A 27178-nucleotide genomic window follows, 5' to 3' on the forward strand; every position below is an offset into this window, starting at 1 on the left:
ATCCTCTTTCTGCCCCTCTTTCTAAGGTTCTTCTCTTCCTTCTTTCTCTTGCCCAGCAGGGCTCTGCTCTGGGCGCTCTCAAGGGCTACCTTTCTGCCCTTTCAGCCTTTCTCAGGCTACCTGATCAGCCTTCTTTGTTCAAGTCCCCCATTGTAAATAGATTTCTTAAGGGCATCACTCACACGTTTCCTCCTGTTCCGTTTGTGATGCCTCAGTGGGACTTGAACCTGGTTTTAACATTCCTGATGTGCGCTCCCTTTGAGCCACTTCACAACTGTCCTCTTCGCCTTCTGACTTTGAAGACTGCTTTCCTGGTTGCCATCACCTCTGCCAGGAGAGTGAGTGAGCGCCAGGCTCTATCTTCTAAACCTCCTTTCCTCTCTGTCCATCCGGACAAGGTTGTTCTGAGGACTCGTCCTTCTTTCCTGCCCAAGGTTGTCACGGCCTTTCACATCGGGCAGTCTATCACTTTGCCAACCTTCTTTCCGCCACCGCATCCCTCTAAAGAGGAAGAGCGGCTCCATCGTCTGGACCCAAAACGTGCGCTCTCATTCTATTTGGATCGCACACGCCAGTTCCGGGTGGATGACCAACTCTTTGTTGGTTACGTGGGCGCTAAGAAGGGGAAAGCGGTACACAAGAGGACCATCTCCCGGTGGATCATCTTGTGTATCCAGGCTTGCTACTCCTTGGCTAGGAAGGAGCCCCCTGCTGGATTGCGGGCTCATTGCACCCGAGCCATGGCTACTACCACTGCCCTAGGCAGGGGTGTGCCCTTACAAGACATCTGTCAGGCAGCTACGTGGGCATCGCTGCACACGTTTGCAAGACACTACTGCCTGGACAGCCAAGTCCGGAGGGATGGCTTCTTTGGCCGTTCCGTCCTCCAGGACTTTCTGGTGTGAGTATTGGTTCGCAGACCCACCCCCGGGGTTGGTATTGCTGGGGTATCTATTCTAAGGTAAGGAATCTAATACTAACGTGTCTCTTTCAGATGCACAAGTTACTACTTGTGTAACGATATATCTGTAAGAGACATTAGTTAGTATTAGATTCCTTACCGACCCACCCATCCTCCCCGTTCTGCGAACCGATACCTAGGGTTAGGGTTGTCCCCTTCAGGGCCCTAGTTTCATTGGCACCAGTGTTGGTTTTTGGCATAGCTCTGCGTTTCTGGCGCGGAAAAGCTGTGTCTAAGAACTGACGTCAGCACGCGGAGGCGGCGTCTAAGTACTCCGACGACATCATCACGGCGCCCACGACGCCGACGACGGACGCGGAGCCGCAGACGACGCCTACCGACGCGCAAGGGTACTGCTACGCAAAATTTTCCGGATGCAGTCTGATGCCTGGGGATATTCTAAGGTAAGGAATCTAATACTAACTAATGTCTCTTACAGATATATCGTTACACAAGTAGTAACTTGTGCTTCATGCCACAAGGAATATATACAGCACGTTGTAGGAGAGTAGGGTCTGCAATCCTATGATCACCCAGATTTTTGCTTTTTGCTTCACTGGTTTACGACTTTCCCTGGCTGTGGGCCTGCTAATCAGACCCACAGCCTAACTGTTCTCTCTACTCCAAATTGTACCCAGGTACTGAATTGGCACTGGGCCCTCTCCAAGTCCCTGTACCCAGGGCGGAGGTGCACCCAGAAGTCTCCCAGGGGCTGCAGCATGTATTATGCCACCCCTGGGCTGACTAACTAAATCGGACACAACTGGCTGCTTGACAGCTGGGGCAAGGTGGTGTAAACACCCTTTGCTTTGGATATAGTATTCCTATATCTAAAACCTAAATGGGCACACAGATCTCCTATCAGTCACTCCTATGGCAGGCCTTGACAATCCTGGAGGCAGAGTGCTTGGAATCGTGTGAGATAGTGCTCTGGCATGAGCTGAGCCTGTCTGCGGCTTTCGGGATCCATCCCTTAGCCGTTTCCATGATATCGCATACCATATACTCTTAAGTGCATTATAATCCTCGCGGTTATATGCCAACTCTGGTATCGCTTTATCAAAACATGTCGAGTAAGGTGTCATACGAATTGGAATACTAACCCCTCGCCAATTCTGGCGACGGGGTTAGCATTCCACCCTTCTAGAGGGACACGACATGTATGTAACCCCTAACCCCGGTTAAAGTCAAACAGAGCCTCAGCTCCACAAAATGGATGCTGCCACCGAGACACAAGTCTGCCCTCCTGCTGCTGGGAGTCCTCCCAGAGCAGGAGATAAGGACAAAGGGTTTCCTGCCAGGGGCGGTGCCAGCACCGTCCCAGACAGGGTTTTGTGTATTGTAGGTAGGCAGGGCTTTAGAGGAAGGTGACTGCACGTGGCACCCCGGTGCTCACTGTGCATAGGCTGGCTGGAACCAGTTCCAGGGTCACTCCAGACCCTGTGCTGGGGAAAAGCCCGCCAAGGAAGTGGGTGTAACCACCCCCCTCCTAGTCCCACCCCTAGGGCAGGACTTAGTCGCGTGCCAGCCCCTTTTTACAGGATAAAGGTAGGAACTGGCCCCCTTCCAAATCAGATCATCTTTGAATCCTGAAACTACTTTCCACGAAAGGAACTCAAGACTTCTTCCTAAGATTTCTCCCTTGTGACTAAGGAGTAGTCACCCTGCATCCGCAGGCACCATCTTAAGAACACTGCGGTCTGCTGCAAGTCTCTCCTCCGGATCAAGACTGCCCAGCTCGACGAGAACCGGCTTCCCTGGCACCTCTGACCTCTACCTACATCATCAGTCACGCTGAGATTCGTGGGTGTGACGAGACCTCGAGGGACCGGCCATCTTCAAGACTGCACGACTTCTGCACAGCAAGCCCGCCGAGTAATTTCCTGGTGAGTGCTTTGGGGTCCGAGAAGCCCCGACCCTGAGCAGCTCCAGCCCCGAAGTGCAGCCTCCCAGCATCTCCACGATCTGCGTGGGGCCCTTCTGCTTTTTGCTGCTCACCGCGTTGTTTGGCTACTAGCCCGCAGGCTTGTGGCCTTCTGAACGACGCCCGACGACATCACTGCTGCTAGTCTGGTTGCTCCAGACTGGCCCTTGCTCCCTTCCAGAAGAGGAGCACTCCGGACCCTCCTGGTCCACTCAAGACGCCATTTTGAGTCCACCGCGTGGGCTTGAATTAGCCAAGGCTTGTTGCCCAATCCTGGGTAACTTCGACGCCGACAGCTTCATCCATCGTGGGACAGCTCGCCTCTCCATCCTGGTCGCCGACAACGCCTCCTGGTCCGTGAGATCTGCAGAGCCAGCGTCGCCCACTCACCTAGTCGAGGTGACTTCGCCCGGTGCCATCCTGGTGCCCACTTAATCACTGGCTAGTGATTCAAGAACTTGGACCCCTCTGCTTTCAGGTTTTCTTCTTCCTTGATCCAGGCTTGGATCCATCGAACTTTCCTTCACTGGTCGCCTGCCAGCAACTTCCTTCTTCCAGGCTCCTGGTCCGGCAACGAGATTCCCGACGTCTTTTCAGACCTATGCAGCTGCAGCCCCTGGGCTAGGTAACTTCGGCACTTCGGTGTCCCAGCATAGCCTCACTATCCTAGGGTCAGGATCCACTGTCGTTTTCTTCCTACCAGGTCGGGTTCGCCCGTAAACACTAACTTTGCCTTTACTAGCTCCCATAGACTTTGTCCCGCATCCCGCGTGAGAGTGCACACTCTGCACCCGAGTCCCCTAGGTCTCCTAGAAGTAATCTAACGATTCTATAGTCAAGTCCTAGCGATTCCAAAGCCTATTAGTACTGTACTTACCTGCTAGTAATTTCGCATTCCACTTTTAAAGTATATGGTTTTTCGTGCCCCTCGGGCATTTGTGTATAACGTGCTAACTTAAGTATTTTCGTAAGAGTTTTGTTGTGTGCCTAGCACCCTGTCCTCATAAAGAGTACAGGGTTGTTGTGATTCTAATAAATACACTGTTTATTTTCATAACACTTGTGTGGTGTCCTTTCACTGGGTGTTCAAGGGGTAATGTGATGGTAAAACAGCTGGCTTAACACGCCCTCTAGAGTCTTAGCCTGCTCGTATCCATGCTACTAGGATAGCTGGTCTATAAGGTTGACTTACAACCAATCATCAATAAGGGTTGTTTGGACTGATATATAGTGATCACTAGAATAGTGAACACTGCACATCAGGCCAACTTCTCACAGGCATCATGCACATGTTTCCTCCTGTTCCTTTTGTGATGCCTCAGTGGGACTTGAACCTTGTTCTAACCTATCTGATGTGCGCTCCTTTCGAGCCACTTCACAATTGCCCTCTTCGTCTTCTGACTCTTAAGACTGCATTTCTTGTTGCCATCACCTCTGCCAGGAGAGTGAGTGAGCTCCAGGCTCTATCTTCTAAGCCTCCTTTCCTTTCTGTCCATTCGGACAAAGTTGTTTTAAGAACGCGTCCTTCTTTCCTGCCCAAGGTTGTTACAGCCTTTCACATCGGGCAGTCCATCACCTTGCCCACCTTCTTTCCATCTCCGCATCCCTCGAAAGAGGAAGAGAGGCTCCACCGTCTGGACCCAACACGTGCGCTCTCCTACCTTGATCGCACACGCCAGTTCCAGGTGGACGACCAGCTCTTTGTTGGTTACGTGGGCACGAAGAAGGGACGGCCGGTGCACAAATGGACCATCTCTCGGTGGGTCGTGTTGTGCATCAAGGTCTGTTACTCCTTGGCTAGAAAGGAGCCCCCTGTTGGGCTGAGGGCCTATTCCACTCTGGCCACGGCGGCTACTACTGCCCTGGGTCGGGGAGTCCCCTTGCAAGACATCTGTCAGGCAGCTACATGGGCCTCGCTGCACACGTTTGCTAGACACTACTGCCTGGACAGCCAAGTCCGGAGAGATGGCTTTTTCGGCCGTTCCGTTCTCCAGGACTTTCTGGTGTGATCTTGGTTCGCAGACACACCTCCGGTTTTGGTATTGCTGGGGTATCTATTCTAAGGTAAGGAATCTAACACTAACCTGTTTCTTTCAGATGCACAAGTTACTTAACTTCGGTAACGATATATCTGTAAGAAACAGTAATTAGTGTTAGATTCCTTCCTGCCCCACCCATCCTCCCCGTTCTGCGAACCGATATCTAGGGTTAAGGTATTTCCCTTGGAGGGCCCTAGTTTTATGGCACCAGTGTCGGTCTCTGGCATGGCTCTGCGTTCCTGGCGCGGAAAGCTATGTACAAGAACTGACGTCAGCGCACGAGGGTGGCGTCTAAGTACTCCGACGACGTCATCCCGGTGACCACGACGCTGACGACGGACGTGGAGCCGCAGACGCCGCCTACCGACGCGCAGGGGGACTGCTATGCAAAACTTTCCGGATCCTGTCTGACGCCTGGGGATATTTCTAAGGTAAGGAATCTAATACTAACTACTGTTTCTTACAGATATATTGTTACCGAAGGTACGTAACTTGTGCAACAGTTGCCAACAGTGTCCACAGAAGAGAGCAACAGAGAACAGACGCAGCCCAATCTAATGCCCCTCTCCCCAGCTGCTACACCCCAAACCTCTTTAGCATGCAATTGACAGCACACAGGCACCCTGTCCGGAGGTAGGAGCAATCATTTTCTGCCAGGGGTTAAATTTGGACAAGTGGGTCCTTCAAATTGTTCAGCATGGTTATGTCTTACCGTGGGGAGGACTGTAAAGTAGGTAATCTGGGGATAGATCCTGTCTGTACTAGATAGGTTACCAAAGGTAAGTAACTTGTTCTTCAAGCACCTATATCGTGGGCACCTTCTGCAGATTTGTAATGCCATCCGCTTTCTTTTGCTTTTCAACTATAAAAAAAAGACAAAGAAAGTGAGGTGTTTGTTACGAGAGATATGTAGTTTTGAAGAAAGTAATGTCAGGCCCTTGCTATCCTTTTTTATTCCTAATTGAGTTCAGGTGATAACCAATGAGACCAGATGCTCTGCCTCACCTGTAATCTGTTGTGGTGCAGCTACATATAATAGTGCATATTTATTTGTTCGAAATGCAAAGTATGACACAGGTCGGGTCATCCACAGTCCTTAATTAAAATCAATTTGTTTTATTTATTTATGTGCACGTTGTGTCACTTTTTCTGCTCTGAATTGCATTTCTTCTTGATCAACAATGGTGCAGAAACTGGAAAATTACGTCCATCATGTTTCCAAGAAAAACATTTATTTATCGCTTTATATTTTAGGACCTTCGAGCCCTTGTACTGTTGTTGTCGGTGCACACTCCCAAACAGCTCAACCCGGCCTTGATTTCTACTTTGCAAGATCTTTTGAGTAAGTGCAAGACTTGTCAGCAACAGAGAAGTTTGATGCAAGAACAAGAAGCCAAAGACAGAAAAACAAAAGGTTTGTTTATCCTATGTTGTGTATTCTTGCCTCCTGCAATTATGACCTTCTTTTACATGCCAGAATGAAATTACTCTGATTTGGATATCATCTGATTCCCCCATGTGGTCTTTTCTGATAGATACATCTGCCGTGTGGATTCCTCACATTGTGAATATCCCCTTGCGTCAGCAACATTCGGAAATTTGGCTTTTTCGGCCGTTCCGTTCTCCAGGACTTTCTGGTGTGATCTTGGTTTGCAGACACACCTCCGGTTTTGTGATTTATTTATTTTTTTTCTGAACCTTGTGAATATCCCCTTGCGTCAGCAACATTCGAAATTCTTTTCGTAGCTTCGCGCCGACGTGGACTTGGACGTCATAGAGGCACGGCATCGCTCGCGACTCCGCTGACGTCACCGACGCCTATAATAGTCCCACGCCGGCGTGATGACATCAGTTCCCTTTTTTCCGCGTCGTCGACGCTAACGGTTTTCTAGGGATCGTCCGTAGCTTTCACTGTAACTTTGTTACTTTGCATTGTTATTATTCCTTTATCTCTTCTTTCATCATGTCCTCGAAGAAGACAGGTTTTAAGGCCTATGGGGAATGCGGAAAGACTATGTCCATTACGGATCCACATGAATGCTGTTTGTGGTGTCTTAGCTCCGACCACGACGTCGAAGACTGCCGATCCTGCAATAAGATGACTCCTAAGGCCCTCCGGGAAAGAGAAGCTAAGCTTATTGTTGCAAAGCTTAAAGGAAGTAAGGAGAAGAAGAAATCGAGATCGCGGACTCGACGCTCGAGGTCAAGATCTCACTCGAGGTCGTGTTCGGATTCGTCATCGGCCCATGCTTCGAGGTCTTCGAAAAAGAAGCATAGGAAAAGATCTCATGAATCCCGACATCGTTCAAAGAAAGACTCGGGTTCTAAGCCAAAGTCGCAGGTGAAGCTGATAGAGAAAGAAGTGGTATCTTCGGCTTCGGAAGAACATGACGCCGGAGGTGCGGCGTCGCATGCGAATTCGCCTGGTTCGCCGAAGCAGACAGCTAATCCATCTCCGGATCCATCCCATTCTCCGGATCGGGAGGATGAAGGTGAGGGGGAGACAGTTGGAGAGGGAGAGGCTCTGTTACCCGAAGGTCTGTCGACTCCGGTACACCAGCCTGAAGAGGAGGTCGACGTCGTATCGACTCCGCGCCCTCGAGATCCGCCTGGAGTTTTGTATCCAACCTTTCCGGCTCCAGGTCAGGATCCGACGCATTTTTTAAATGCGATGTGTGGTATCTACTCCAGGGCTATGTACCCCTCTGGGATGCCTGTTGGTCCCACGGGTCTGATGGCATTTGGTCTGGGTGTCCCCCAAACCTATGCCCCTGCGCCCTTTATGCCGGCTCCGGCGCCGCATTGGCATCTTCCGACACCGGCGAGGCCTTCGACTCCGAAGCCATCGACGCCGAAGTCGACGACACCGAATCCTTCGACGCCGGTTCCATCATCTCTGATGCCGGATCCCGAACGACGTCGTGGAAGTCTTCCTCGTCCGGCTCGGCTCCGGCTTCGCCGGAGTCGACAGTGGATCCAACGGCTTCGAAAGTGAAGCAGAGGTCGAGGCGTGAAGCCCAGAGGCTTATGGAAGAAGAGAGTTATCGTGAGGAGTATTTGGAGGAGGGTGAGCTACAAGATCCTGATGACCCTTATGAGGATCTTTCGGTGGCCAGTGGACTTGAACTGTCCCCTGAGTGGGATTTGGTTTCAGTATCGGACGAACCCTCTAAAGATGTGGCTCCTTACCACGTTGTAATTAAAAAAGCAGCAAGTTTGTTGAACATTGCTTTACCTTCTGCTGAGTTCAAGTCAAATCTACTCACGGAGGTTCTTCACTCTACCTCATCGGTGATTGAACCACTGCTGCCCTTTAATGATGCCCTTAGAGATCCTATTTTAGATGTTTGGAAGAAACCTGTATCAACTCCAGCTGTGTCTAGAGCTGTTGCCAGAAGGTACAGGACTGCTCCAGAAGACCCAGAATTTGTATCCACTCACCCTCTGCCTGAGAGTTTGGTGGTACAGGCTGCCTGTTCCAAACGGTCTGCAGGAGCTTTTCCTCAAGTTCCAGCTGAAAAGGAGTCGAGAAAGCAGGATCAGGCTGCTAAAAAGATTTTCTCCTCTGCTAGTATGGCGCTGAAGTCCACCAATGCGACCTGCCTGATGGGTCGTTATGTTCACGCCCTTATGGATACTGTTAAACAGTTGGTACCCAAATTACCTGAGGAGGATAGAAAAGACTTCCAAGAAGTTATCTCTGATACTCAGGCTGCAGCAAGGCAGGTGATTCAGAGTGGGTTAGACACAGCGGACTCTGTGGCAAGGATCATGGGCTCTTCTGTGGCTACGAGGAGAGCTGCATGGCTGAAGTCTAGTGAATTTTCTTCAGATGTCCAATCTACATTGTTGGATCTCCCTTTCGATGGATCTGGCTTGTTTGGCAAGAAAGCAGACGCTGCTTTAGAACGTTTTAAGGACAGCACAGCGACAGTCAAGTCATTGGGCCTTCAGTCCAGGGGCACGTTTGGAAGGCGTACTAGGGGATTTAGCAGGTCTTCCTTTCGATCCTACAAATCTACGCAGCAGCAGCAACAGAACACGCTGTACAGGTCTTATAGGGGCAAGCAAAGAGGCCGTTCTCGAGGCCGTCAAGCCTCCTCCTCCTCCTCCTCCCCTTCCCAACCCCCTGCCAACGCAGCAAAGCAGCCCTAGATCCGCCATTCCGGATCATGTGGGCCCAGTGGGGGGCCGGCTTACCCATTTCCTACGAGATTGGGAATTGATAACATCGGATCTTTGGGTTCTCAATCTCGTAGGGAATGGGTATGCTCTTCCCTTTCGGGAGTTTACCCCAAATTACCCTCCTTGCCAGGGTTATTGTTCGGAGGACCACCTGCTTCTCCTGCAGGAAGAAGTCCTGGCGCTGTTCAGAAAAGGTGGGATAGAGGTGGTTCCAGAGCAGGAAAGAGGTCAGGGGTGCTACTCTCGGTATTTCCTGATCCCCAAGAAGGATGGCAGGTTACGGCCAATCCTGGATCTCAGGATCTTGAACCTTTACCTGAAACAGGAAAAGTTCAAGATGCTCACTCTTGCACAGGTTCTTCAAGCGCTGCTGGAAGAGGACTGGATGGTGTCGATCGACTTGCAGGATGCGTATTTTCATATTCCCATCTTGAAGTCGCACAGAAAGTATATCCGTTTTACGGTTGGGTCGCAACACTACCAGTTTGCGGTCCTTCCATTTGGTCTTACTACTGCGCCTCGAATCTTCACCAAGGTGATGGCAGTGGTGGCAGCACATCTCAGGAGGTCGGGGATTCTTATATTCCCGTATCTGGACGACTGGCTGATCAAAGCGGAGTCGCCAGAGAAGGTGCTCCATCATCTGCAAGAGACAACTCATTTGTTGCACAGGTTGGGTTTTTCGATAAATGTACCCAAGTCACACCTGGTGCCCTCCCAGCGCAACCTGTTCATAGGTGCGGTAATGGACACTACTGTATGTCGTGCATTCCCTCCTCCTCAAAGGATTCACGACATACAGGAAATGATTCCTTTATTCTTCAATGGAGCGGTTGTTCCAGTCCTGAAGGTCCTTCGCCTGCTCCGTCTCATGGCTTCTTGCATTCTATTGGTCAACCATGCACGCTGGCACATGAGGGCACTCCAGTGGTGCCTCCGCAGGCAGTGGTATCAGCACAACGGGGATCTCAGGGAGTCAGTGAGGATCTCCAGAGAAGCTGCGGCGGATCTGTCTTGGTGGCGCGTGGAAGGCAATCTGTCGCAGGGAAAGCCTTTTCAACTTCCTCCATCGGTGGCCACGGTAATAACGGATGCATCCACTCTAGGGTGGGGTGCTCATCTGGGGGATCTGGAGGTCAAGGGTCTTTGGTCTCCAGAGGAAAGGTTGCTTCATATCAACCTTCTAGAGTTGCGGGCGATACGTCTGGCGCTCAAGGCCTTCCTCCCTTCCCTTCGCGGTCAGTCGGTTCAAGTCCTGACGGACAACACGACTGCGATGTGGTACATCAACAAGCAGGGAGGAGTGGGGTCGCAGTGTCTCTGCAGAGAGGCTCTGCGTCTTTGGTCCTGGGTTCAGGACCATCAGATTTGTCTGATGGCAAATCATCTGGCCGGAGTTCAGAACGTTCGTGCAGACAGTCTCAGTCGGCAGTTCTCTGCCGACCACGAGTGGAGGCTTCATCCGGAGGTAGTTCGTCACGTCTTTCGGACGTGGGGAACTCCTCAGGTGGACCTTTTTGCCACTCAAGAGAATGCTCACTGCCCGTTATTCTGCAGTCTCCAGTATCCTATGCAAGGAGCCTTGGGGGACGCGTTTCAGTTGAGTTGGAGCTCGCAACTCCTTTACGCGTTTCCTCCCATACCTTTGATTCCTCAGATTCTGAGGAAAATTTGCCAAGACCGGGCCCAAGTTATATTGATTGCCCCGGGTTGGCCAAGAAGGGTGTGGTACTCAGACCTTCTCCACCTCTCCTCTCACCCGCCGCTCCGTCTCCCTCACAGGGCAGATCTCCTCTCCCAGATGGAGGGGCAGGTTCTACACCCCCACCTCCAGACCTTGCACCTTCATGCCTGAAGATTGAACGGGGCAACCTGAGTTCTTTTTCTCTCCCACCTGATGTGGTGGATGTCATCTTGTCAGCCAGGCGTGACTCCACTAAGTCCATCTATTCTTATAGGTGGTCTAAATTTGTCACTTGGTGTGGAGAGAAATCTATAGACCCTTTGAGAGCCCATGTGTCTGATGTTCTCCAGTTTACCCTTTCTCTGGCGCTACAGGGGCTTGCTGTTGCCATAGTGAAGGGCTATCTTTCAGCGCTGTCGGCATTTCTCTGCTTGCCTGTCCAGCCTTCTCTTTTTAAATCTCCTGTGGTTTTAAGGTTTTTGAATAAGTTCCCTCCTACTCCTTTTATTGTGCCTCAGTGGGACTTAAATCTTGTTTTGACCTTTCTGATGGGTGCTCCTTTTGAGCCTCTTCACAAATGTCCTATGAGGCTTTTGACTCTTAAGATGGTTTTCCTCATTGCGATAACCTCGGCAAGGAGGGTAAGTGAGCTTCAAGCTCTTAGTTCCAAGCCCCCTTTCTTGTCCATTCATGCTGATCGAATGGTTCTTAGGACCAGGGCTGCTTTTCTGCCTAGAATGGTAACTCCTTTCCACCTTGGTCAATCTGTTACCCTTCCTATCTTTTATCCTCCCCCTCACCCTTCCAAGGAGGAGGAGAGATTACACAGTCTGGACCCCAAGAGGGCGGTGTCTTTTTACTTGGACAGAACTAAAGACTGTCGGTTGGATGACCAGCTCTTCATTGGCTTTGCTGGCTGCAAGAGAGGAAGAGCGGTCCATAAAAAAACTTTATCAAGATGGATCGTCCTCTGTATAAAGATCTGCTACTCTTTGGCCGGTAAGGAACCTCCAGAGGGTATAAGGGCTCATTCTACTAGAGCTAAGTCGTCAACCTCGGCATTGGCTAGAGGTGTTCCTGTAGAGGATATTTGTAGGGCGGCAACTTGGTCTTCCCTCCACACTTTCGCGAAGCATTACTGCTTGGTTTCCGAGGTGAGGAGGGACGGTCACTTTGCTCGTTCTGTTCTCCAGGATTTCCTGGTCTAGAAGAGTGGACACCCTCCTCCGGGAGTGGGGATTGCTGTGGGACTCTATTCACAAGGTGAGGAATCCACACGGCAGATGTATCTATCAGAAGAACAAGTTACTTACCTTTGGTAACGCTTTTTCTGGTAGATACAATATCTGCCTGTGGATTCCTCACTGACCCACCCGCCTCCCTGTTGTCCACTCTTCTTCGCCAGAGTTTCTATAATGTATTTATTTTATTTTCAAGGAGTTGTTTATTTCAAATGTTTAATTGCATTTGCTTCACACTGTGTGTGTTACCTTGATTTCTATACTGCGTATACTGTGTATATGTTTACTGACATTGGTCCGTCCGTGTGCCTCGAAGGCACGGAAAAAAAGGCGGAACTGATGTCATCACGCCGGCGTGGGCCTATTATAGGCGTCGGTGACGTCAGCGGAGTCGCGAGCGATGCCGTGCCTCTATGACGTCCAAGTCGGCGCGAAGCTACGAAAAGAATTTCCGAATGTTGCTGACGCAAGGGGATATTCACAAGGTGAGGAATCCACAGGCAGATATTGTATCTACCAGAAAAAGCGTTACCGAAGGTAAGTAACTTGTTCTTCTTGCGCATATCGGAATCCCAAACATGTTTTCTTAGTATTTTGATTCATTGCTCTTCGTCCCTTATTTATTTAAAACATCTTTGTGTAATTGTACCATCAAATCCAAATGCTGAGGAAACCAGCATTGGCAAAGCCAATAGGTCTGACATCCACCCGCTTTTTGGCAATTCTTGTTTTGTCATGCTTTTATTGTCAGCAAAGCTGCCGGGCCCTCATTAAATGTAAAAACAAAAAAGAGAAGAAACATTGTCTAAAGGCAAAAGTGTTTTTCTGGTCTCAAAAAAGTATACATTACTATGTTAAACCCAGCACTGAAGGGAACAACCTTGTGTGTGGATGTACACCATGTGAAGGGCATCATGCTGTAACTCCTAGTGAAGTCAGTCCACCTGAAGTGGGCTAACATTGCTCTTTGATCCATGCTGGAGTAGGTAGAAGAAAAATTTATATGACACAATCACAGACTAATGGATTGAGTCTTGCTGGAAACCCCTATAAGTAACTATGTTATGCATAGTTTTAGTGAAATTAAAAGTACTTGGCTAACACAAACCTAAACAAGCCATTAGACTTTTACTGGCTGCTATGCTCGCCATTGAGAAAGAAGGGACGGAAGGAAGTAAGATAATAGGAAGGAAGAAGGGTAAAAAAGGAAGGAATGGAAAAGGGAGGTAGGCATAAATGGAAGGAAGGCAAAAAGGAGGGAAGAAGAAAGGGAAAGAAGGCAAAAAGACGGAAGAAGGAAGGAAAAGGGAAATACGACAATAGAGAAGGAAAGAAAGTAATGAAAGAAGGCAGAAAGAAAGAAGGCAAAGAGAGAATCAAAAAGAAAGGGAAAAAATAAAAAAGGGAAAATGAAGAAGGGAACAATGAAAGAAGGCAAAACAGAAAGATAAAAGTAAAAAAAGGAAAGAAGGCAAAAAGAAAGAACAAAGGAAAGAAGGCAGAACAGTAAGAAAGAAGAGAACAAGGAAAAATAAATGGCAAGAAAAGCTGCAAAAAAGGTAAAATGGAAAGAAAAAGGAACAAAAACAAAGAAAGAAGGGAAACAAATAAGGAAGGAAGGAAAGAAGACAAAGAGAAAGAATGAATGAAAAAAGGGAAGGAAAGAAAAAACAGAAGGAAGATGATGGAAGGGAAGAGGGTTCCATATATAAAATAGGATATTAAAACCCAAATTACACTCAACTGTGTTTAAATAGAACTGTTACAAGTGTGCAGAAAATTGAACACCATAACGTCTGGTTTTCTTCTGGAGCAAATATTATCACAGAACCATTGGTGAAACCGAGTCCAGGAATACAATATGGTGTAAAGCAATAAAAGGTGTCAGGAACTGATGAAGCTGGAATGTGTCCCTTCAAATGTGTCCTCCTATTACATCAGGCAACACTGGAACTAAAAAGAATTCCTTGTGTGCAAATGTGCTCCTTATGAAAGAGCAAAACGCAGTCACTCCTGGTGATGTTAGCCAGCGGCTTATGCTGTGTGGGCAGAAACAAAATAGGAATATCTGATAGAGATATCTAGCAGCAGATTCCTTACCTTAGAATCCTCCCCATGCTCCTGTCTGCCTCTATAAATCCTCCCATTTTAGTTTGTATGGGGAACGTTGGCCCTTTATTTCTTTCTCGTTTGAGCATTCCATGGCGGTGTACATGGTCGTCTATCCCACACCCTGGTGACACAAGGTGTGATATTCCTGCTTCCTGCAGGTTTTATTCTATCCTTCGAAGTCAAAGGAGGCTGGACAGTGGTACCCTATAGGCCTCAGCACCTAACTTGCTATCCCTAATGTGTGTGTATTTACTTTGGGACTACCGAGAGACCTGTGTGCACACTGGCAAACACCCACTATCACAGTGTGATTCCAATACAGGAATATAACAATTTTAACACAACTGCACAGGTGCACCACACAGCAATTTAGACAAAGAGTTGTATAAAATCCATGTGAACAAATAATCTTCCAAGTTTCTTCCTTTATTTTCAATGGAGTCTTTTTTAAAAACACGTTCAAGGTGATTGAGACACAGCTGACTCGTTTTGTCCTTTTCAAAAGGACTTCTTCATAAAGGGAATGGGCCACCTAGACGGTCGAATATAGACTACTAAGATGCCTCCAGCCTTAAATGTATTATATTAGACGATTACATTTAAGACCCATTTCTAAAAGGAAAAGATGAGTGGGTGTATGATAACTCCCAGTTTAAGCAATCCTCGGTCCCAAGTCAGGGAACAGGGCAATATATGGAAATGATTGCACAATTTCAATAACCAGCCAGAATCAGTTGGAACGTTCCTTGCCAGTCAGTGACCAAACGGATTTATTCTATCCTTCCTACACTGTCAATGACAGGTTATGGTTTCACACTACTTATGAGATTCACTTGTGGTCTAGAGTTTGCAAGATTTGACTCGCATCCTTACTGCTGGAACGTTTTATCCCTGCACTTCATGTTGATAAATAGCGATTAGTATCCCATATAGGGATCTTTCACTTTTTCCCCTTGGGGGAGTGTCTATATAGCTTGTTCAATGAGATCCCCTTTTTGTGCATCTCTCGTTTCTCCTTGATCTATTCAGGAAGCCTCCTTTCAGCTACCCTTCTTGTGTAATTGTGTTTTTCCAAAGGATCTAAATTTCCACTGGGACACATGCCACAGTCTCTACTCTTGTCCACATTACTGTCCTGGCCATTATTTCCTGCTAGGATATTCTTTTCTCTATCTGTAACTCAATTTTTGTTTTTGCTTGCTTCTCGCTCTTCTTCAGCAGGATGCACTTTTAATGGACTACCCTTGCGCACATGTTTCATTCACTTCTTCACAAGAGTGTTTTTAGAACAAACAAAACAATGTATTTTCTTCCTTAGCCCTGCTGATCATCTTGTTTGTGGTTTCCTCCATATTCTTTATCTGTGTGGTACTACTCCAGTGACAACTTATTTCTACAACTGGTTTTGCGGTCCTTGCCCTGACTTTTCCTGTCAGGACATCTGTCATACTCACTTATTGCCCACGGGCAAGTCTTTTTCCCTTGTTGCCTCAAAACCTTTTTCTGGGTTCATACACGAGCATTGCATCAAGTCAGCTACATTTTTATCCTTGCAAGGTCATGAGGTTTCTTTTTGCCTGATAATGGCTCATCTCACTTTTGGTGGATTCCTTGTTACTTGAAACTGTTCCTAGAACAGTATGGTTTAGTCGTCTTAAAATCATTTTGCTTGTTGGCTGGCTTGTCCCCTTCGGTAACTCTTTGTATGGACAACTCTTCATTTTGTTCTGTACAGTGCCCTAATATCCTACCCTCAGGGGTTAGTCATTACATCTATGCGTTATCTTGTATTGCTGGGGTTTCTTCTTCATAAAGAATATCCCCCTCTATTGTGTATTTCACTTCTGTTATCCAATTCTAGGTTTTCTCCACCCATGTACCTCAGTATATTTAGGGCTGTAGGTTTGTTGCCCATATACTTTCGGTAATTTGGATGACCCCCCCTCTTCCTGTGGGGCATTTCTTCCTCTAATCAACAGTTGTTCTTCTTTAGCTTGCATCTTCTCTGTTGCTTAGCTTTCAGTGCTTGGTTCAGTTTTTGAACTGTTCCTCTTGTGGGGATTTAGTCCCTAGGTGACTCTTTTACTTTCGTCCGATCTTCAGTCTGCATCTCCTCTGTCGGATATGCCTTATCGTTGGATGATAAGGTTCAATACCTTTTTCTAGGCTTCAGGGTGACCACCAACAGGGTAGTAGAGACTACACGCAGGGCTCCTTCAGAGAGAACAGCTCCAAAAGTTGTGGTAGAGGTACTCCTACCAAAGAAGCCTCTGCCTCCAGGAACTGAGTTGCCCTGCACACCACACCTATTCCAGTAATTTCTTACCTGCTGGGAGGAGATGTCCACAAGTTCGTGGGTTCTATTCATCAACAAGCACTGCTACTGCTCAGAGCTCATTTCAGCCCCACAAAACATTCCATTTTGCACACATACCCTCAGCCCACAAGGCTTGGCCTTACAGCAAGAGGAGGTTTAAGTGCTCCTTCTCAAAGGATCCATAGAGCCAGTACCCCCTCAACACCGGCACAAAGGTGTCTACGCTCTCTACTTTCTCATCCCCAAAAAGGACGGCTCACTCAGGCTAATCCCCAGCCTCCGGCCTCTCAGCAGGAACATACATTTGGAACATTTCCAAATGGTCATCTTACAGGATGTTATCCCCCTGCTACAGCAAGGCAACGTCATGTCACACTACACCTGAAGGGCACCTATTTTCACACCTCAATTAACATGGCTTATCTGCGCTACCTACGCTTAATGATAAGTAGCCTTCACTACCAATTAAAAGTTTTGCCCTTTGGAGTCACCACGGCCCAAGCGGTTTTCACCAAATGTCCAGAAGTAGTAGCCACCCACCTCAGAAAGGGGAAGGGCTAATCTCTTTCCCTATCTAGACAACTGGCTGATCAATGTGCAAGCACACAAGACTGCCTAGCCCATACCCAAACTGCAATCCCTCTACTTCCATAGCTTGGGGTTTTCAGTCACCACCATCAAATCTCACCTTGAGGCTCTTCAGGTTTAACCCTTCCTGGGGTCAGTTATAAAGGCAGTCTTGGGCAAAGCTTACCCGAGTGCCCAAAAGCTAGAGGTATTATGCAGCTGCTGCCTCTTTCTCAGCCACTCCATCCTCTCACACTTCGGACAGTTATGGACCTTCCTGGAATGATGGTCTCATGCATAGCCATAATCCCTCACGCACGGTTCCATATGCTCCTGCTCCAAGAGTGTCTCTCAAATCAATGTTTAGAAGTGGACAGTTAATGGTAAGATGTAGTATTGAAAAGGGCCAGCACCCATCACGCTCTGAAGTGGTTGAAGAGCCACAGTCTGTTGCAGGGCAGACATTTTGCAGACAGAGTTCCGCAAGTGAACATTGCTATAGATGTATCACTTACTGGGTGTGTGGGGAGCATCTCAACAACATGACAGTTCAGGGTCTGTGACCAACTTATCAACGGGGTTTCCACATCAACCATTTGGAACTTTTAGCCATTCTCCTCGCTCTCAAAGCCTTTCTCCTGGACATTCAACATTCAGGACTAGCTGATTTAGGTGCAGAACGACACTATGACTGCCATGTTTTACCTTCAAAAACAAGTCAACGCTCATTCTTCTGAGTTGTAGGAACAAGAATGAATAAATGATTTATAAAGCAGTCAGCTACTCTGAGGTGTGTCCCAGCACTAGAGGAAGGAGCCCAAGGTACGCGCTCAGCAACCAAGTCCTAATGCCCTAAAGAGAAGAGCCAAGTTTTATGTTTTTTGCAAAATACGGCCTTATGGAGGATCTGACGTAATTCGCAAGGGAGCTCATTCCACACTTTGGCAGCACGAAAAGAGAAGGCTTTACCATCACTTTGAGCATGCTCAAAGTGAGGGATCGACAGGAGCAGAACGCAGCGCTCTGGAGGGGAGATACTGTACACATCTCTTCCCCACATAGCCAAGGCTGGACAGATAGACTACCCTGTGAACCAGGTCTTTAATTAAGATCCATTTCCTGATGTGCAGCCACTGGAGGGCTTTCAATGCCAACTAGATTGAAGAACGCCTAGGCAAATGCAGTAGAAGCCTGGCAGTCATGTTTGGGCCAACTTACAAGCAGTTCACCAGAGCCTCCGACACTCCTCTAAGTAGAGAGTTTCCAACATAGTCCAAGCGCGAGGTGATTATCCCATGAACAAGCACAACAGATTTGGCATTGGACAATCCACCATCAAGTTCATCTCCTAGCAAAGCATTTACCGGGGAAGGATAACAACTTTGCAGACCTACTCAGCAGGATGCAGCAACAAATTAATGAGTGGGGACACCACCCTCAAGTCCTGCTAACTTACTTTCATCGGGGGGTACCCCAGACCATAAACCTTTTTAATGCATGCAAAATGCAAAGTGCCCTAACTTTGCCTCCAGGTTTGCACACTGCAGTCCATGGTCCATTCTCTGTGGATGTACCGGTCAGGGATCTTTTCATATGATGTTCCTCGTCTCCCACTTCTATTGTACATGTTGAGGAAACCACAACAAACATCCTGCACCCTCCTCCTTACAGCTTTCACGTGGGCCAAACAACATGGTTCTCCTCCCTCCGAGAGAAGTCCATCACCCCACACGAGAAGCTCTTCAATAGGCCAGACCTTCCAACACAAATTCAAGGCAGGGTTAGACACCCAGACCCCTGGCAGCTCAACCTAGTATACTCCTGAGGTCCTACAGTTCGGTTATCTAGATTTACCTCAACAGTGCATGGACATACTAAAGGAAGCCCATAGACCTACCACACTCACCTGCTGTGACATTAAGTGGAAATAGTTTGTCCATTACTGTACCTCGAAACTCAGAAACCCTCTCAGGTCTACAGTACAAGACTGTGCTACATTCTACATATGCAAAAGTCAGGTTTAGTCTACACTTCTATTCGACTGCACTTAGCTGCTATCACTGCATATATACAGAACAGGGAGGGAAACATCCTTTACAACGCAACTTTTACCACGCAGTGCCTTTACGACGCAACTTTTACAACGCAAACCATTACAACGCATTGCGCTGGGGGGCGCTCTAGGATAGGGAATAGGTTTAATTTACTATCCAACACCTTCCCTACTATCCACGGGGACTGGAGTTGGAATAGTAAATTAAACTATTCACTATCCAGCGCCCCAAAGCACTATGCGTTGTAAAGGCATGCGTTGTAAAAACAGCGTTGTAAAGGCATGCGTGGTAAAAGCATGCGTTGTAATGTCATACATCCAACATGGAACACCCCCTCACTCTTCAAAATCTCTGTTGTTGAGGTCTTTATGGATGGCCTTAAATATGTCTTCCCACCTAGGGTGCCTGCCTCCCCAGTCTAGAATCTAAATATTGCCCTCAACAGACTCATAGGGCCTGTCTTTGAATCACTGCTTTCTTGCCCTTTGCAGTTCCTCTCCTAGAACGTCACCTTTTTGGTAGCCATAACATTCCTTGGGCATATTAATGAGCTCCAGGCTCTCACGGTACAAGAACCTTTCGACCAGGTCCATGATGACATGGTGGTCATTCAACTTTAATCAAACAGTTGACAGCCCAGTCTTTTTTGCCACTACCTTACTTGGTAGCTGAGAGAGCAGTCTGCACACTTGATGTCAACCGTGCCTCTTATGCACTATGTAGACAGGACCAAACCTTTCAGGAAAACAAAACAGATTTTTTTTTGCCTTTATTCATCGCCATAATGACCACCCTACATCGAAGACAAATATTGCTAGGTAGATTGTTAAATGTATCCAGACCTGTTAACACGAAGCCAAAAATACACTTACTTACCACACCAGACCGCACTCTTCCCATAAACCGCATGCCACTTTGGCTTTTCTTGGGAGCATGCACATAGCTGACATCTGTAAATTTGCCACTTGTTTCCTCCCCTACACATATTCACAAAGCATTATGTGGATATCCTTGCAGCATAGTAAGCTAGAGGGGGGTCAGACTTTCTTGAGAACTCGGTTTCAGCCCTCTGTACATCCACTGCTAGCTGCCACTTAGGGGAGTGCTGCTTTACAGTCAATGCAGAGCATTTTTATGAACATCAACACATGCTACAAACGGATTATGTTACTTACCCTGTAAGCCTTTGTTTGTTGCATGTAGTGCTCTAGATTCACATGCGCCCACCTTCTTTCCATGAAGTCAGTGTTTAATATAGATATATTAAACATTCAGAATTCCTAACACGCATGGACACTGTGCGAAAAACAGAGTAACAATAGAGCTGGTGCCTATTCATGACCAGAAAAGAAGTTACAGAGACCTCGTGACTCGAAAGACTCGACTTGAAAGACTACTTCAAAGAATAACAAGTTGCAACAGTCCCAGCCCATCACTAGAGGACACCAGTATGCAGATCATGTGAATCTACAGCACTATATGCAACAAACAGATACTTTCAGAATAAGTAAGATAATCCTTTTCTTTCTCTTACACTTTCTTGTTTGCTACAGTGGGACCTTAATTTGATTCTTAGCCTTTATAATAGGCAGTTTTCAAACCTGTGCAGAGGTTTTCTTTGAGGTGACTTAAGACTATCTTTTCCATTGTAATCACTTCTGTCCATTGTGTCAGAAAACTGCAGGTACTGTTAGTGAAACCCATATGTAGGAAGATGGCTTAGTATAAGGTGCACACTTATTTAAGTGATGCACCTTGCACTAATCCAGATAACCCTGATGGTGATTTTAGTGGTCTTTGATAACCATAGAAAGCTCTCTAAGTGGTAGCTTAGGAGAGCTGCCTTCAGGCTTATCTTGAAGGAGTGTTAAGCAGCTTGCTTTAACAGTTTAATCCTATAGTGTAGTTTAAACGAAAAAGAACCACACAGTGTGTATATACAAATGTATATTTATTGCACGATACTCATTAATACATTTGTATATCTCCTACCCTGAGATATCAACACAAATACACAACAATACTTATTTGTCTTAATTTTCTCTTAAGTGTCTATGCAGGACTGCAAAGAAGAAAGCTTAAGAGTTTATTTTTGATTGCTCCGGGGCCTATTCACTAGATTATGACTATAACAGAAATCCCCTACTACAGAACTAACGTCAGCTTTTGAGGGCGGCGTCTAAGTAGCTACCGCGACTTCATTCCACCGAGGTACTGCTGACGAAAAAACTTTCCGGATCCAGTCTGACGCCTTGGGGTAATTCTAAGATAAGGAACCTATAACTAACGTGTTTCTTTCAGATATTGCAGCGAACCATTTTAATACATAAAGTGGACATAAGTCATTACAAACTGTCTAACTATGAAGTGGCTGTACTGAACTCAGATATGTGTGGTATCAAACAGCTGGACTCATACCCCAACACCGATCCCAGTGTTAGGAGTATGATCCCATGTACTTGGGGCTCTCTTGGGGTACCCCCCCTTTACTCCCGGTTACAGACTTTTAGGGTCTGACAGCAAGCTAGTGCTGCTGCCAACCACAGACATGATTCTGCCCTCCTGTGGCTGAGCCAAGCTCAAGCAGGGGAAGGTAGTACAATACGTTTCCTGTTGCAGCGAGGTGTGACCACTTTGAAGGGCACATTTGGTGCCCTTCTTGCATACTCCAGTTTGAGCCAGTTCAGAGAGCCCTTCGCTCCCACTCTGGCGTGAACAGAGCAAAGGACATTTGAGAATACTTCCCTCTGTCCAGCCCCTCCTCTGGGAGGGACACCTTAGTCGTTCCAACACTTTTCCTGGGGTACTTAAGGTCTTAACTGTGGGTGGCTCTTTAGTTTCGGCATGGGACAAGACTCACGCCTGAAGCAACGTCACTCTTCGACCGTCTTGACACTTGGACTTCGTGTGAAACAAACTGCATCAAGGAAGACTCCTGCTACTCCTAGTCAAGCTGTTCTGCAAGTCTTGCTCGTCATCTGTGTCTGTGTTTCTCGCAGGATCTTCACAAGATCTGTGGGCATCAAGAACACATGAAGTAACCTCCCTTGGAGTGAAGGAGTCACTCCCCTGCATCTGCAGGCACTGAAACAAAACTGACCGGTCTGCTGCTCCTGAGTATCCCATGAACTTCGAAAGGCTCAGCAACACAGGTAGTGGTACTGCAAATCTCATAACGCTGGAATACTACCCCCTCGCCAGGTCTGGCGACGGGGGTAGCATTCCACCCTTCTAGAGGGGAAAGACATGTTGTTCCTACTAATCCCAGTTAAAGTTAACCAGAGCCTCAGCATCACAAAATGGATGCTGCTGCCACAGACACAAGTCTGACCTCCTGCTGCTGGGAGTCCTTCCAGCGAGGCTTGGACAATAGATTTCCTGTCCTGGGAGGTGCTAGCACCTCCCCAGACAAGCCATAGTGTATTGGGGCAGGGAAGGCTGAATGAAATGAGACACTGCCTGGGGCACACAAGGTGTCCCATGCATAGCCCGGTTCAAACCAGTTGCTGGGGCACTCCAGCCCCAGCGCGAAACTTGACAAAGGGAAAGGGGTGTAACCACCCCCTTCCCTGGTCCCACCCATTGAAGGGACCTAGCAGGTAAACCAGCCCCTAAATGTGTTATATAGGTAGGAGCTGAGTCCCAAGATTTTAGATTATCCTGATTTTGAAAACTGAAACGAAACTCTGGACCTTCGACGTTCTACCTGAAGATAGAAGACTGAAGAATCTCCCTTGTGGTCAAGGAGTGACCACCCTGTGCAAGCAGGCACCATCAAGCGATCAACGGTTTGCTTTGTCGACGCTCCTGCCCGAGCACAGACCTTGACAAGACCTGGACTTCCAGACTTCCTTCAGCCGGATCCACAGCCACAGCAAAGCTGAGACCCGTGGAGGCGACGCGAGACGTGGGACCGGCCATCTTGGAAAGCCAGCAAATTGCTTTCCGTGCAACTTCTGAGGCACCCTCGAAGTTGTGCATTGGGGATTGAGAAGCCCCAGCCCCGAGCACCAACTGCACCGAAGATCAGCCCTCCACACTCCACGAGTTCTGCGTGGGGCCCTTCTGCATTTTCCTGCTAGACGCGTCTGTCCGGTCACTTGCCCGTTGGCTAGTGGCCTCTGTGACGACGAACCTTTGAATCTACAACGCTGGTCTGGTTGCTCCAGACTGGCCCCTGCTTCCCTGAAAAGGAGAAGCCCATCAGACCTTGCTGGTCTGATCCAGAAGCCATCTTCGATTCCTGCGTGGGTTGCCTTTGCCAAGGCTTGTTGACTCCAATCCGGAAGCCGACACCGCCGACAGCGAGATCCTTCGTGGGACAGTCCGTGTCCAGCTCCTGGTCATCGTCGACACCTCCTGGTCCACGTGGCTGCAGAGACAAGCTTCACGACTTCACCTGATTGCATCCCGACATCGCCTGGTTCCTTCCTGGTCACTGGCTAGTGACCCAGACTCTGTCCCCTCTGCTTTCAGGTACTCTTCATCCTCGATCCGCCCTTGGATCCAACCGCACACTTCTCTCCTGGTCGCCTACAGCATCTTTCTCCAAGGCTCCATAGGAATCAACGACGAAACCCGACACACTTTGGGACCTATGCACCCGCTTCTTGTGGGTGAGGTAACGCGAGTACTTCGGTGCTCCTGTGAAGATTGACTATCCTAGTGTCCTAGTTTCCAGTAGCTTTTTCCTAGTCCAGTCGGAAGTGCCCTAAAAGAACTAGTCTCCAATTCTTTCGTTCCTGTGAGAAGTTGGCCTTGTATATGGTACTCACTAGTTCTAGTGATTACCTTGCACCAGTCCAAACAACCCTTATGGTGATGGTTGTAAGTCAACCTTATAGACCAGCTATCCTAGTGGTAGCGTGGACAGAACAGTCTTAGGCTAAAAGACTCTTGAGGGCGTGTAAAGCCAGCTATTTTACCATATGTAACCCCTTGAATATTAAATGAAAGGACACCACACAGGATATATATTAAATATATGTATTTATTCACTAACACGCTCCTCTGAACTCTTTATGAGGTCAGAGGCAAAAGCACATAACAAGTTATACTTAGAAATACTTTAAATAGCACAATTTACAATCTGAAAGAAACAGGTTAGTATTAGATTCCTTACCTTAGAATATCCCCAGGCGTCAGTCTGGATCCGGAAACTTTTGCGTAGCAGTACCCCTGCGCGTCGGTAGGCGTCGTCTGCAGGCGTCCCCTGCGGCTCCGCGTCGTCGGCGTCGTGCGCCGTGATGACGTCGCTGGAGTATATAGACGCCGCCTCCGCGCGCTGACGTCAGTTCTTCTTTTTTCCGCGCCAGTTAGCGCAGATCCGAAGAGCAGTACTCCGGTCTTTTGACCAAGTTTTTTGTTAACTTCTTTACGGTGCCGGTAGGATGCCCGGTTTCAAGAGTTGTGACGAGTGCGACCGCATGATGTCGGTCACCGACCACCATCGACTCTGCCTCCGGTGTCTGGGCGCGGACCACGACGTGGAGTCCTGCGTCGACTGTCGGGCCTTGACTGGAAAAGCTAGGCGGGAGCGGTCCCGCAAGCTTCTCGAACTCCGGTTGTCGGCCCCGCGTCGAGAGCGGTCCCGGTCCGGTCGGAGGTCGAGGGAGCGGTCGAGGGAGCGGTCGCGGAGCCGCCATGGGCGCTCCGGGAGTCGCCACCATTCCTCCGGCTCGTCAGGTAAGCACAAGAAATCTGAAAGAAACAGGTTAGTATTAGATTCCTTACCTTAGAATATCCCCAGGCGTCAGTCTGGATCCGGAAACTTTTGCGTAGCAGTACCCCTGCGCGTCGGTAGGCGTCGTCTGCAGGCGTCCCCTGCGGCTCCGCGTCGTCGGCGTCGTGCGCCGTGATGACGTCGCTGGAGTATATAGACGCCGCCTCCGCGCGCTGACGTCAGTTCTTCTTTTTTCCGCGCCAGTTAGCGCAGATCCGAAGAGCAGTACTCCGGTCTTTTGACCAAGTTTTTTGTTAACTTCTTTACGGTGCCGGTAGGATGCCCGGTTTCAAGAGTTGTGACGAGTGCGACCGCATGATGTCGGTCACCGACCACCATCGACTCTGCCTCCGGTGTCTGGGCGCGGACCACGACGTGGAGTCCTGCGTCGACTGTCGGGCCTTGACTGGAAAAGCTAGGCGGGAGCGGTCCCGCAAGCTTCTCGAACTCCGGTTGTCGGCCCCGCGTCGAGAGCGGTCCCGGTCCGGTCGGAGGTCGAGGGAGCGGTCGAGGGAGCGGTCGCGGAGCCGCCATGGGCGCTCCGGGAGTCGCCACCATTCCTCCGGCTCGTCAGGTAAGCACAAGAAGTCGGGGCGTCGCCATCGCACCCCCGACTCCCCCCGACGCCCGCGTGCTGCGGCCGGGGGCTCGGGTGACCCCACCCCCGCGGTCCCGCATGGGTCGCCGACGCCGTCTGCCCCACACCTGTCGGTCCCTGGGGAAGGCGCGTCGCGTGAGGAGATCGAGGCCTTCCTCATTGCTATGAGGGCGAGGTCTTCTCCGGCGGGGCCTTCGGCGCCTGCGGGCCCGTCGGTCCCGTCTGGGGGCCCGAGCGGTTCGGGTGCTCCTGCCCCGGCGCCGCCGGTGGCTCCGGCCCCGGCGCCGCTGGTTCCCTCTGGTTCGTCGCCGGCTGGTCTCCCGGCCTCTCCGGCGTCGGTTCCTGTGGGCCAGCCCATGGTACCGCCCCCGCGTGGTGCAGCGACTCCGCCGTCGGCTCCGGCCGGCGTCGGGTCCCCGGCACCGACGCCGCGCGGCGCCACCCCCCTTTCCTCCCCGACTCCGGACTCGGAGCCGGACCGGCGTCGGCCGACGCCGGACCCGACGCCGATGGGGCCTGTTGACCCCGATGTCTATATCGTCGACCCAGAATATGGGTATGACGAGGAGGAGTATGGAGAGGGTTGGGAGGGGTCTGAGGACCCTCTATCCCGTGCCTGCCAGTACGATGTGGACTGGGTAGGTGATCTGGGTGATGCCAGTGGCCTGGACGAGTCGCCCAACCCTGGGTTTGTCTCTCCGTCCCCTGTGGCGTCCGAGGCGGGTGCTGCCTATTCGGTGGTCCTGATGAGGGCTGCCAAGGCCTTACACCTTGAGCTCCCCGTCGCGAAGGTCAAACCGAATATCCTGACGGAAGTTTTTAAACCGCAGTCATGCCCCCAGGAGCCTCTGCTGCCGTTTAATGAGGCCCTGACGGATGTCCTTCTGGGCACCTGGTCCAGGCCCGCCTCTGGTGCGCCGGTTGACCGGAACGTTGCCAGGCGTCACCGTCCCTGCGCGGACGACCCTGCCTTCCTGTCCACCCATCCCTCCCCGGAGAGTCTGGTGATCCAGGCCTCCACTTCGCAGTCCGCATTTCCGTCGGCTCCGCCCGACCGGGAATCAAAGAGGTACGACCAATTCGGAAAGAAAGTGTTTTCCTCTTTGAGTGCTGGGCTGCGGTCTTGTAACACCGCGTGCCTCTTGGGCCGCTACACCCACTCCCTGTGGGATACGGTCGAGGAGTGTTTGCCGCAATGCCCCCAGGAAGTGCGGGACAAGCTCACCCGGGCCTTTGTTGAAGGCCGGGATGCGGCGCGGTACTCGATCCGTTGTGGTCTGGACACCACGGACTCACTGGGACGGGCCATGTCCACTACGGTGGCGATTCGTCGCCATGCCTGGCTGAGATCTGCCAACTTCTCACCAGACGTCCAAAATACGCTTATGGACATGCCATTTGATGGCAGTCGCCTATTTGGTGACAAAGCGGACCACGCGCTGGAGCGCTTCAAGGACTCCAGGGTCACGGCCAAGTCCTTGGGTCTCTCGACCCAGACCCAGCGCCAGCAGACGGGTTCGTTTCGGCCCTTTCGTGGCCAAGGGAGAGGAGGTCCCACACGTGCTGCCAGCCACGCGGCGCAGAGCGCTCCCCAGCGCGGTGGCGCCCGTGGTTTCCGCCGTGGTGGCGGTAGAGGCCAGCGTCGTGGTCAGTCCACGCCTCCCTCCGCTGCGGCATCCAAGCCTTCCTAGTCCGAGCTTTCGGGCTCACGTGACGCCAGTGGGTGGCAGGGTTCGCCATCACCACTCCCGCTGGCGCGCGATAACATCGGACA

General features: G+C 49.6%; 1 protein-coding gene across 2 annotated transcripts in view; it reads left to right on the forward strand.

Annotated features, from left to right (window-relative positions):
* USP34 (ubiquitin specific peptidase 34) overlaps nt 1-27178 on the forward strand; it is a 2681755-nt gene that overhangs the window by 2633593 nt on the left and 20984 nt on the right. For both annotated transcript variants that reach the window (XM_078649291.1, XM_078649292.1), the window contains exon 78: nt 6179-6338. In XM_078649291.1, coding sequence (XP_078505417.1) covers nt 6179-6338 — 160 coding nt within the window. The remainder of the gene's footprint in view (nt 1-6178; nt 6339-27178) is intronic.

The sequence above is a fragment of the Lissotriton helveticus genome, chromosome 6, assembly GCF_964261635.1.
Source record: "Lissotriton helveticus chromosome 6, aLisHel1.1, whole genome shotgun sequence".
Lineage (NCBI taxonomy): Eukaryota > Metazoa > Chordata > Amphibia > Caudata > Salamandridae > Lissotriton > Lissotriton helveticus.